The sequence below is a fragment of the Bemisia tabaci genome, chromosome 1, assembly GCF_918797505.1.
Source record: "Bemisia tabaci chromosome 1, PGI_BMITA_v3".
Taxonomy (NCBI): Eukaryota; Metazoa; Arthropoda; class Insecta; order Hemiptera; family Aleyrodidae; genus Bemisia; species Bemisia tabaci.
The window spans coordinates 86,018,154-86,031,595 of record NC_092793.1 but is presented as its reverse complement, the minus strand read 5'-3'; the positions used below and the strand labels follow the sequence as shown (position 1 = coordinate 86,031,595).

At 39.7% G+C, this 13,442-nt stretch overlaps 1 protein-coding gene across 1 annotated transcript in view; it reads right to left on the bottom strand.

Moving 5' to 3' along the window:
• Positions 1–12,354, bottom strand: part of LOC140223731 (cyclic nucleotide-gated channel beta-1-like) — a gene marked incomplete at its 5' end in the record, with an annotated part of 51,421 nt that extends 39,067 nt beyond the window's left edge. Inside the window, 2 exon segments of the mRNA XM_072306332.1 lie at positions 1,828–1,969; positions 12,167–12,354. Of these exon segments, the coding sequence (XP_072162433.1) occupies positions 1,828–1,969; positions 12,167–12,354 (330 nt within the window).
• Positions 12,355–13,442: the final 1,088 nt, after the last annotated feature.

Below are 13,442 nucleotides of genomic sequence, written 5' to 3'. Positions count from 1 at the left end.
CCCAGTATGAAATTTTAACATAAATGGAGTTGACAGTTTCAAATTACCATTTTTAGGAATCTAAATATTTGATGCAGAAAAGGTTTACTTATGTTTATCAAAGCAGTGTTTCCGATAGCCCGGGACCTCCAACTCTTGAAAAAACACAATCACGATGGCTACCCTGCGCGCGCACTATCAGCTATTTGCTCCGGAATGCGCGAAAATAGCTCCGCCGGAGTTGACACCAAAGCTAGCGACACAACTTTCTATGTATGGTGCACGTTCCCCTGACTTTTAAATAGTTTTCTAACAATTTTTCAGTAGACCCCATCTATTCAACAATTTAAATAAAGCATCAAAATTGTGCAGGACTCCGCCAAAAAGTCAGCAGAACAGTTCTTGTGTTCGAATTTAGCCTGGCGACATTAGCCGGAGTTGACATTTGCACTACCTATTAAAAAAATTCCCGAAAGTATGCTTCGGCATTTAAAGTAGATTTAACAATTTTTTAAGATTGCCAAGACCTACCGAAGTGTAAAAAAAAATAAGTTAGACATATTCCGTAGATTACCGCCTCGAAATCATCCGGCGACAGCAAAATGAAAATCTACAGAAATCCACCCCGATATCTTTCGAACGAAACAAGATATTGAGGCCCGGTTTGGACGAAAAATCGTCTAAAATTGCATACTTTAAGATTCTAAAGGTCAAAATCCCAAAATTAAATTTTTAACTTAACTTATGTGCTTTTTTTCAGTTTTTGAGGAAAAACAATTTCTTTCAAACAGATTAAACTGAAATTTCACATTTTTTGATTTGAACCAAAACCAGTTTTTTAAATTGTTCGTCTTTTTTCGCATCCAACGAGTGGTCGTATAAGCTGGGGAACCGAACGGTTCCGGAGTTATGATCGATTGAAGTTTCCGCTCAACGCGCGCCGACCGATTTTCGCGCGCAAAAAAGTCGGATTTGACTGTTATTAAATCAGATTTAATGTTCAAACTGAGCAAAATGCATTATTAGGGACTCTAGAGGGTCGCTGAGTCCAGAAATTACAGATACTTCCAAAAAATTCACGTTTTTAAAATTACAGCTCCGTAGCGCTATTTTAGAGGCCCACTGAGCGCCGACCGGCCGCTCAGTGGTCCTGTACGGAGCTGTAATTTTAAAAACGTGAATTTTTTGGAAGTATCTGTAATTTCTGGACTCAGCGACCCTCAAGAGTCCCTAATAATGCATTTTGCTCAGTTTGAACATTAAATCTGATTTAATAACAGTCAAATCCGACTTTTTTGCGCGCGAAAATCGGTCGGCGCGCGTTGAGCGGAAACTTCAATCGATCATAACTCCGGAACCGTTCGGTTCCCCAGCTTATACGACCACTCGTTGGATGCGAAAAAAGACGAACAATTTAAAAAACTGGTTTTGGTTCAAATCAAAAAATGTGAAATTTCAGTTTAATCTGTTTAAAAGAAATTGTTTTTCCTCAAAAACTGAAAAAAAGCACATAAGTTAAGTTAAAAATTTAATTTTGGGATTTTGACCTTTAGAATCTTAAAGTATGCAATTTTAGACGATTTTTCGTCCAAACCGGGCCTCAATATCTTGTTTCGTTCGAAAGATATCGAGGGTCACAGGTTTTGACTTCCACCCCCCCTAGCGCCCCCCCCAAAATTTTTTGGGGGTCTGAAAATTTGGGGAAAGAAGCGCTCCAGTATTAGTAACTGATAGACGAAGTTTGAATAAGTTTTAGTGGGGGGGGCGAAAAATGTCGTTTTTGCATACGGCTCTTTGACTTTATTTGCAAAATTTGTAATCAAGTTAGCAGCTGATATGATGCCTTACCTGACCGATGAGAACAGCAAAGACAAATACTCCCATGAGCCAACTAACTGTCATGAAAATGTATTCTTGTTCATTTTCTGGCCGTGGATTTTTCCCGATGGAAGTTGCAGTTTTTGTGGCAAAATAAAAACATCGGATATACCTATTAACCAAATAATTCATCTAGGTAATTTCTTGCTGATAACAAAGGTCTGCATCAGAAAGCATATTTTGAATGTGTATGAGAGTTGGCACGGTCATACTTCGTGCAATTTCAACCTACTATCGAACCCACCGTCTGACAATTTGATGACATTTTTTTACTCATATTAATAGACCTAAGGTTTTGTGCAAAGTTTTACTCCTAAAGTTGAAAACTCTTCGAGAAAAAATATACTGAAATTTTGAAAAAATTTCACAAAAATCAATTTGGGCCCCAAGTAGCACAACTTGCGATAAGTAGCGATTACACAGTAAAAATATTGCAATTCCACTGAGTTTTGTGTATGTTGCCTAGCTCCAATCTGAAGGCCAAAACTTAATACAATAAAATCGAAGTAAGTTGCTATCGTTCATTGGATTGCATATTGCTTAAATTTCTGACACATGGAGCTATCATTTTGCTGATTTTTTGAAATCGGCATAAATTGACTAAATGATGTAAAAATATTGAAATTTAATGGGAAAAAAATTACAATTTTATTGAAATCAAATTGCAATTAAATATTTCAAAATTTTAGTTGGACTGTGCTACTTGGGGCGCGGAGTAAAATTAGGAGGGTCGTTCAATGTAAAGAATGACGTAAAAAATTAAAAAATCAAGCGATTGAGATTACTTAACATTTTTGGACGTTACCACGAGAAACACATACTTTGAGAAACTACTTGATTCAGACTTTAAGAAAAATAGTTTTCATGATGAATATCTAGGTATATTGCTTGTTTCTAGAGAGACAACCCCTCTCGGTGGGCCATATAAGTGCTGCCACACTCGGCAGACCGAACCTACTCTCCAGGTCCCAATAGCTCTAATCATATTTGTGGAGTTTAATGTCTTTGGAAGAAACCAAAAACTCGAGGATTTATATCTGCCGTAGCCAATGACCGCAATCAGATAATGTTGACAATAGCCAGCCAAAGTCGACAATGCTGAAATGGCCGGCCATTGTCAACATTGCCTGGCCAAACGTCCAACATTTGTTGATTTCGGTCTTTGGCTATAACATGCCGAAAACCCCGTTTTATGTTGTAATGCATAACTCCCAAGGCAGTGCCACGATTTTGGATGTCTTTGAAAACATTATACTTTAAGTAAAATATAGGCTTTATGCCCGTGAAGAGGAAAGTTTGGGTATTTCGGCTTATGATTTTTTTTTTTTTTTTTTTTTTTTTTTTTTGTCAACTTAGTGCCCTTTAAGTGAAGGGGCGTTTTTGTGAAACTTTCGCGCAAACCCGAAGTCATAATCTTAAACCGTTCCAAAATGGTGGCCGGTTGAAGTATAAAATAAAATGGCCGAAAATTGGAGACATTGGATTTTTTGCCGATGACATCGGGCTTGCGAATTTTTTTTTCGTTTTCATGTTCTTCTGAGTTAGTTATCACAAGAGGGATCTTTCCATTTGATAAAAGGGGGGGGGGGGGTCTGTCACCTCCCCCACGGCGGGGACCCCTGGACATATACCGGTAAACAAAGAACGAATGTTAGCATTTTAGTGCGTGTATCTTAAACAAAATATTACGTAGAATACGATTCGTCAAAACAAATTACTGAAATTACCTCCTAACTATTAACCGAGTCATTATAAAACAAACTGATCGTATTAAACACAGGAGTCGCATAGACAGAAAGTTGGAAATGTAGCCACCGTACGTTACAATTCGGACAACTGAAAATCTCAATACAGAGGTAAAAAGCTCATTCTGTTAAAGTTTCTCAGTCAATCCCAACACAATCCTATGGCGCTACCTAGCGGTGCTTTACCGAACTACTTTTCTTTCTAGAATGTGCTCTTGTCGTTGTTTAGTCGTCGCCATTGCTAAGTTAATACAAGTCATGTTCGCCTTTATAAGATTACTTTTTCTCTCAATAAAAGTTTGTCAACTCTAAATCGAGTTGTGTTATTTCGAAAGTTTAATAGGTCATGGGCCTCAGTTGCGAAAATCTCGCGTAATGAAAACGGAAATCGCGTAGTTTTTACGAAGCCGTTCGTCTCAGTTGTTCTTTGTAAGAAGCCGTGTCGCGTGTTCGAGAAGTGATAAAAGAACGTGATCATGGAAAGTGAAAGCCAGCCAAAAGTTTTAGTACAGTCGTTCCTTAAGCTGGACGAGACGAACTGGAACCTCTGGAAATTCCAGACTCGGGTTGTGTTAACTGCGAAAGATCTATTTGAAATTACGACGGGAGAAAGTAAAATGCCGGTAGTGCCGGAAGAGGTACTAACTGGAACGGCGGAAGATATAGCAGCCTCTAGAGAAGCTGTCACTCAAGCATTGAAAGATGCTAAAATGTTTAAGTTGAAAGATGCTCGAGCCCAAGAAATTTTAGTCACTAGAATGGAGAAAGGTCCTTTGTCTCATATCTTATCGTGCAATTCTGCGAGTGAAATGTGGGCCAAGTTGGTCAACATTTATGAGCGCCAATCGAATGTAAGTGTTCATCTACTACAGCAGCAATTTTTTAATGCTAAGTTCGACGGAAGTGTAATGGAATTCGTAACAAAGATTCAAAACCTTTCCACTGAATTAAAACAGCGGAAAGAAGCCATTCCTGATAAAATGGTGATAACGAAAGTATTGATGTCGCTTCCCGATCGATTCAAACATTTTGTCTCGGCCTGGGAGTCAGTACCTGTAGCAGAGCAAACAATAGATAACCTCACTTCGCGTTTACTTGTGGAAGAAGAACGTCAGAAATCTGGTGAAGAAGCTGTGGCGTTGGTAGCACAAAGTTTTTCAAAATTGACATGCTTTCGATGCGGTAATCGTGGTCACAAAAAGGATCAGTGTTATACTCGACAATCGTATAATAATCGTGGTCGTGGTCGTTTTAATCAAGCTCGTGGCGGTCGGAATGATAACCATACGGGAAAGAGTGGAAATCCTATGAATGACAGTCGTTCGAATGGTGACGCGGGTGATCAGAAACCTCAGCGAGGAGGTATCCAATGTAATTTCTGTCATCGTTATGGACATCTGTGGAAACATTGTAGATTTCGCAAAAGTAAAGAAAATGGTGCTAAAACAGAAAATTCCGGCAACGATAATGATAATGGTGGAAGCAGTCTAGCGTTTTTATGTGCGGCTGAATGGGAATCCGACTCTAACTTTTACTTGGACAGTGGAGCGACCGAACATATGTGTAAAAATCGTGAGTATTTTAGCTCTTATACTCCTCTTACCGAAGAAAGAAGAATCAAGATAGGTGATGGCTCTGAAATTTTAGCCATTGGAATAGGTACCGTTTCAGTGCAGTCTTTCAACGGTACAAGATACGTTGATATGGATATCAACAACGTACTCCACATCCCACATTTAAAAGTGAACCTACTTTCACAGGGTAAATCACTAGATAAAGGATTCAGCCTTATTTCAAACGCCCATGAAGCAAGGTTTATTGAAGAGAAAACCCAAAAAGTTTGTGCGATTGCGACTCGTCAAGATACACTCTTCAAAATGAATTTTCGGATAAATTACAGTAAAGTAGAGATCAGTTGTCTATCTGCTACTACAAGTTCTCAACGCACGTTAGTCTGGTGGCATAAGAAATTAAGTCATCAAAATTTTGAACACGTGAAGAAAATTTTGCGGTTAAATGGAATTAGTTGGAAAGACAGTCAAGAAACAAATTTCTGTGAAGCCTGTATCGAAGGAAAGCACCATCGTCAGCCGTTTTATTCAAGTAAGACCCAAACTCATGCAATTTGTGAACTTATTCATGCCGATTTGTGTGGTCCCATGGAAACCCATTCAATAGCGGGATCAAGATATATGCTTGTATTGAAGGATGATTACTCTCATTTTCGTTACGTCTACTTCTTGAAGCACAAGGATGAGGTATTCGATCATTTTATTAAATTTTTTAAGCTCTGTCAGACTCAGTTCAACAAGACAGTGAAAGTAGTTAGGGCAGATAATGGTGGAGAGTTTGACAATAACCGCATGCAGAAATTTCTTGAAGAAAATGGAGTTGTATATCAGTCAACAGTCGCTTACATGCCAGAACAAAATGGTAAAGTAGAGCGAGAGATGAGGACGATAGTAGAAGCAGCAAGAACTATGATGGCTGATAAGAAACTCGGAAAGAAATTTTGGGCTGAAGCAGCTAATACAGCGGTTTTTGTGATTAACCGAACGGGAACCAGCTCACTCCCTGGGAAAACTCCGTATGAAGTCTGGTACGACAAACCTTTTGACGTCAACAAACTCATTGCACCTTTTGGTTCCGAAGTCTGGACTCATGTTCCAAAACAAAAGCGCCGTAAATTAGATGTAAAAAGTCAGAAAGGTCTATTTCTCGGTTATGGTGAAACAACCAAAGGTTATCGAATCTATTATGAATCCAGAAACGAGGTGAGTCTTGTTAGAGACTTTATTTTAGTGCCAGATAACTATGTTTTGACAGACAGTGCATGTGAAAGCCCAATTTACATTAATATTGATGAAGATGAAAGTACAGAAATCCGTGCATCAACCAATTCAGAAGTCCGTGCAGCAGCAATCAACGTTGATGATCCTCCGCAAAATGTAATCGATGAAAACGGTGAACCACCCAACATCGCTGAAAACGTAAACATTGAAGAAAACATAAACAATGCACCTAACCTCCAAAGACCCAGTCGTGTTCTAAAGCTACCAAAGAAACTGGAAGACTACGAGTTGAATCTTATAGCAGCGTTAACTGCAGGTTGTCTACCCTCCGAAGTGCCCCATTCTTACCAAGAAGCAATTAGCTCAGATGAAGACTGGACCACCGCAATCAAAACTGAACTAGCAGCTCATGATAAAAATGGTACGTGGAAGCTTGTTCCTTACAATAATCAGGAAGTCATAGACTCTAGATGGGTTTTTGCTAGAAAAGTTATTAATGGTGAAGAAGTTAAGAAAGCTCGTTTAGTTGCTAGGGGTTTTCAGCAAACGTCTACTGAAGACGAAAACAATTATGCTCCAGTTGCGAGAATGGTAACAGTTAGGGTTTTATTAGCTATAGCCGTTGAAAACAATTATGAAATTCACCAGTTAGACATTAAGTCTGCGTTCCTTAATGGAAAATTATCCAAGCCTGTTTTCATGAAAATCCCAGACGGTCTTCATTGTAAAGATAAAAATCTTGTTTGTGAACTTGAAAAGTCCCTCTATGGACTAAGATGTGCATCAAAACAATGGAATGAGCGTCTCAATTTGTACTTGCTAAAAATAGGTTTTAAAAGAAGTAAGAAAGACCCTTGTTTGTACTTTAAAGATAATATGTATTTGCTTATTTGGGTTGACGACATTCTTCTAGTTTCCAATAATCGTTCTGAAATTTTGAAAGTCAAAAATTTGTTAAAACAGGAATTTGAGATTAAAGATTTGTCCGATGAAACAGAAATCCATTTTCTCGGTTTGGAAATTGTTCGCTCTAATGATTGTATTTTCCTTTCTCAGAAACGTCTAATTGACAAAATTTTGAAGAGATTCAAAATGGAGAATTGTAATCCTCGTCACATTCCAATTTCTGAGGGCATATCTTTTGATAATGTAGAGAATTCGCATAATTCTAATATTCCTTATCGAGAGCTCATTGGCAGCTTAATGTATTTAATGACAGGTTCTAGACCTGATTTGTGTTACGCAGTGTCCTTCTTTAGCCAATTCCAAAGTAATTTTACTGACCAGCATTGGAAAGAGTTAAAAAATGTTTTAAGGTATCTTTTGAAAACCAGAGATCTATGTTTGAAATTTACTAAAACTGGCCAAACAGTTCCTTATATTTTAACAACTTATGTTGATGCCAGTTACGCCCCGGATAAGACTGATCGTAAAAGTGTCACAGGTTTTTTCATTAAAATTAATAATTGTCTAATTACATGGAAAACTAAAAAACAGTCAGTTGTTGCTCTGTCCACAGCAGAAGCCGAATATGTAGCCATGTCCCTTTGTCTTGTTGAATGTTTATTTCTAAAACAATTACTTAATACTGTTGATTTAAAGACTGATAAGATTAAAGTTCGTGAAGATAATGAGCCAGCCATCACTATGGCTAGTACTTTGGAGACAAATCGCTCCAAACATATAGATGTTCGCCATCATTTTATTAAAGATCTTGTTGCTAACAACTTAATTCAAATCACTCATATCAGTACTTCAGAACAAATTGCAGATATGATGACCAAGGCTTTACCTAGAGTCAAATTTGAATATTTTCGAAACGCTCTTGGAATGTGCATCACTTAATTCAGTTCCTTTTGGACGATTTCTAAATGTAAGTAAATTATTATTTTGACAAGCGCATTAATTAAATTTTGATAGTCATGTTAAGTAAATTTTCCTTTTGGCAAGCGCGTCAATTAAATTTTGGTCCATATGTATTTTGTCGATTATTACCAAATTTTGTTTTGTAGTTAATAAGTCTATTTTGTGTGTTGCGATTGGGGGGGTGTGTTAAAGTTTCTCAGTCAATCCCAACACAATCCTATGGCGCTACCTAGCGGTGCTTTACCGAACTACTTTTCTTTCTAGAATGTGCTCTTGTCGTTGTTTAGTCGTCGCCATTGCTAAGTTAATACAAGTCATGTTCGCCTTTATAAGATTACTTTTTCTCTCAATAAAAGTTTGTCAACTCTAAATCGAGTTGTGTTATTTCAAAAGTTTAATACATTCGAGTGTAATTTTCCCTCAAATATATTAAGTATTAACGATTTAATAGGAAAATTTGCGCCCATTTAAAAGGGCTCCTTGATATTCCCCTCTAAAATCGATGGATTCAAGAGAAAAATGAGAAAAAAAAGTAGCTGATCGTAATAATTTTTGTTCCGTCTTTTTATAAAATCCGTAATTTCGGTCACAAAAATGCTATCTTTACAATATAATTTATATGATAGTAGATTGGAAAATGTACGCTAAGTCCAAAAATTTATGAATTATTCGCGAGGAATCAACGCGAAACACGCGTTCCCGTAAGGTAGCGGTGGCGCTGTGCATAGTGAGCTTTGAGACCCAGTCTACCGTCCGCTCAGTCCATCATGGAGCGACCGAAAAAACGGTCACGGCGCGGCGCGCCAGCCCGGCGAGATTGGGAATATCGCACTATCTATAAGTCGGATTGCATTTTGCAAAAAAGGAACAACGAGCCCAGATCGCACACATTATGCTGTGGATATCCGCACAATATCCGTGATCTTTGGATATCCAATTAACATCCATAGAATATGTACAGGGATTCTTTGGATGTTCATAAGATATCCAGCCACTAAACCTATGTTTTGAGTATTCCACAAGTATCCATGAACATTCAGTGTAGAAAATGATAAGAGGTGTTGTCAGCTAAGTTTACAGCAATTTTCTTGTCGCGCACAGTACAGAAAATGTTACATTTTTTTATTCGTCGATTGCTACGGCTGTGTCTGTACGTGACGAAAGGCTGCGCCATCAGTGTTACGAAGAGAATTCCCCCTTTTCCCCCCCTTTCTGCGTCCACTGATTTTTCGGCACTCACGCCCCGTTTAGTGCCTCCTCCCATTCCCCATAGACCCTCTGATCTCAAAGCCTGCTCTTCTGCTCTGTGTTTATGATTCACTCGCCTCTCCTTGCGCCATCACACATTTGCCCCCTTTCAAGCTCTCACTCCCACATTTTGTATCCATACTTCGCCAATAGATTTCGCTGTCTGGTTTCGGTTCGCGTTCCTCAACAGATTTTCATGTTTTGCTTCATGGGGTTTGCGGCCGGGGCCGGTAGCCCTCGAGCCTCTCACACAGCTCCTCGTATAGATCGGCTTGCCTCTGCTCCTGCGACGTATGAGCGCGGACGGACCAAGTGCCTATTCGATTCCTCCTTGCTTCTCTCCATAGACCCTTCACCTTGCCAAGTCGCCGCTTCCGATACCGGTTTGTGCTTGCACACTTCAAGCTAGGAATGGCATTGGCTCCCTAGTCATCCCCCCGGTCGCCACCTCCGACCCCTGTCCGTGCTTGCACAGTCCAAGCTAATGGCACGGGATTGTCCATCCACCGTCCTTCTGCAAGGTTAGATTTTTGGAAGGGAGTCTGGTTTCCCGGCTCCCACCCTCCTTTTGCGGCCCACGACTCAGCCTTTAGTTTGCTATATCCCCGCCCGCCATTTATTGTTCATAGTTATAAGCACCATTTATCATTTACCTCGTTGTAAGTACCAATAAATGCACCTTTTTTAAGAGTTTCCAATACCTAATGCATTTCACGCGTCATTAGATGCACATCTTTGACGCGATCTGAGGAAGCTTCAAAAAGCCCATAAGGCGTTTGGTGCACCCTCCCCCAGTTATTCCCCCTCTCTCATTTCCTTCATTTTAAAGGTGGTCCCTCGGTTCCCTCTTTGTTCCCCCATTTTTACCGAGCTCCTCCCCCCTTTCAGTCTCGTTCAATTAGCGCGCTCTGTAGACATACCGGCGAAGTAGCAATTGAGGAGCATTCCAGAGAAGGGGCACATACGCGTACTTGCCCTTTTTCCGGACATGGCAGAAATGGATTCCTCGCATCCTAATGTACCAATGTCCCGAGTTTCAGCTTGATTATCAATTTTCGGAGCTAAGAGACCACGTTTTGTGAGGCTAAGTCAGGGGTCACAGACGTATTTCATCTATTCGCCTCTGGGTACGGTCGCCGTGTCGTTGAGGAGATAGCACGCAGGCAGGCAGGGAGGTGATCGGTACTGATAAGGATCCCTCACTACAGATGCATCACACTGATTCTGCTAATCAATGCAATAGCATCAAGTTGCATGGATTGTCTACGTGTTGCACCGGTCACACGTGAATTTTTGTAATTATTAATGATGTAATTTTTAATGGTCTCTTGTGAGTTTGAATTTATCGATTTTTTCGCGTGTTTCGTGTTTTCCCTGTGTTTTCCATGTTTACCGTGCAGCTGTTTTAAATGTTGTTAAGGCTTTGAAAAACAAAAGGCAGGGAGAGAAAATTGCTCGGTTAAGAAGTTCGCCAAAACCGTTGTAGTGCGCGATTTGATCAAAATAGACTTTTGTTGTTCAATGAAATTTTCCGCAACTAAGTAATATAAATTACAATGGGCCTGTTGCATGCAAGAGAAACAGCCGTGCAAATAGACTATTTAGAGGTTAAATGACACGAAAATTACGATGGTCACATTAAAAAAGTCTGAAATACACTCCATACTGCGCAATTTGCGTTAATAGGAACGCGCTTTTTCAAATTTCCCGCGTCTGGGGGCAGTTTCCTAACGGAAACAATTAACGGCAATTCGCGGCTATTTCCGGTCAACTAAAACTGACGACATAGGTAACCTAAAAATCGGAGCTCGTGATATCGTGAGATGAAATGCAGAAGGATTGCGTTGGGTATTTAAAAGTTGATCGATTTGGTTACCGCATAGACGTATATGGACTACTATAAGAGATCACGTTGGGTTTGTAAACAAACTGAAGGAAAATATAACAACAACAACAACGACTCGGCATCTTCCGGAAATCACCGAGCCCGCCATTTGCTCGTTTCCGGTGATTCGAAAACTGCCCCCAGACGCGGGAAATTTGAAAAAGCGCGTTCCTAACAACGCAAATTGCGCAGTAAGGGGTGTATTTCAGACATTTTTAATGTGACCATCGTAACTTTCGTGTCATTTAACCTCTAAAAAGTCTATTTGCGCGGCTGTATCTCTTGCATGCAACAGGCCCATTGTTGTGAATGAATGTCCAAAAATAATAACGTTCGCATCTATGTTAGGAGTTAATGTCAGTAATTTTCGTTAAATGAAACGTGTTCTACATGCAATTCTAGTCAAGAGGGATAACAGAATGTTTAAATCTGCACCTGGCCCATTGGTCTACTTTAAAGCAGGAGGCAGAAAGTAGCTCCCTTTGAGTTTGGAGTACCCCTGAGTTTCAAATATTTATATGTGCCCTAATTAGGTAAAAAGTAAGAGGGGACGGAAGGGACTTTGGGATTACACCGTAGAAGAATACTATCGTTCTAAAAATAAAAGTACCCATTTAGAGAAACGGGGGTTTTCCGCCGTTTTTCTGTAAGGCTCTTTGGTTCAGGTAACAGTGTTACCTGAATCAACGAGCCTTACAGAAAACAGGGTGTTACCTGGTAACACCCTCTTTCGGTGAAGGAATCACCACGGAAGCTACTGAAGGATTACTTACGCATTTCCAATGCCGTTGTACACCCAGCTGTTGATGCCAAGACCTTCGTGGACTGACATCGCGTAATAAGCGCACGCGTTCAGATGCACCAGATACACCATGTATGTTAAAGTTCGAGCCACCCGCACAATGTAAGGGGAGGAAAGAACGCTGTCGAAGTGGTTAAAAAATTCCCAAAACGTTTGGATCTGAGACATAATTTAAACCAAAACTATTATAAATGTTTTGAGCATGCACATGACAAAATCCTATAGTTTTATTATTTCATATACTACTCCTGTTTCAAAAAGGATGGAAAATAGACAGTGTCGCGCCATATAATTGGACTGAGTTAAGCAGAAAGGAACCAACCCACATTTTGGAAAAAATTGAGTTATGAGTGGTTTTGAACTCAACCACTGCTCTACTATCTATCGCCAAAATTTCAAAGTTTTTGTTCGAGCAAATTTTGCAGAAATTGCACTTTAGGTTTATCTTTTACATTGAGTCTTACGCAGGAGCCAAACTTTAAACCTCTTTTTCTCGGTTCGATCCCGATGTGGCTTGGTTCCTTTCTGTTTAACTCCGTCCAATTGTCCCACTTTTCTTTGATATTTACAATCATACAAACAGTTTACATGACAACCAATTTATGGTAATTTCATGTTTCAATATCCATTTAAAAGTGTCAGCAGTATACATGAAGTAGGGAAAACACCAATTCATACACGGCGCAAGAAATTGGGAGGACACGAGGGGGGGGGGGTGTCCGCCCACCAATCCCCCATGTCCCTCACATTGTACCTACTCGGTGTGGTGCAGACATTGTCACATGATTTTTTCGCTCGGACCAACACGGCGCTTTGGCACAGATCTATGGGAGGGGTCAATAATGTTACAAGCAGGTATTGATAAACTCATAAATTAAGATTTTGACAACATTTGGTTCAAGTTTGAGCAAATTTGCTATTTATACGAGTTTTTTTTATTATTTTTTTCATGTTTTAAGAATATTATGGTTTACTTAGAACCCATATTTGTGCAATGAAAGGTTCAACGTTGGATTTGTCATAATGTGTTTCAAAATCACTCTTTGTGTAACTCCAGGCTGCACTCGCGTAATATGCGGAATCCAGAAATACTGCCACGAGAAATCCGAATTCGACGTCAAAGCAAAATATAAACATCTCAGACGGCAGATTTGATCTAGGAAAAGCTATCTCGGCGCCTATCCAATCGATTTGCGTGACACGTGGGATCTAGGATACTTTTCCATGATAAATCTCGATTTCAGAAC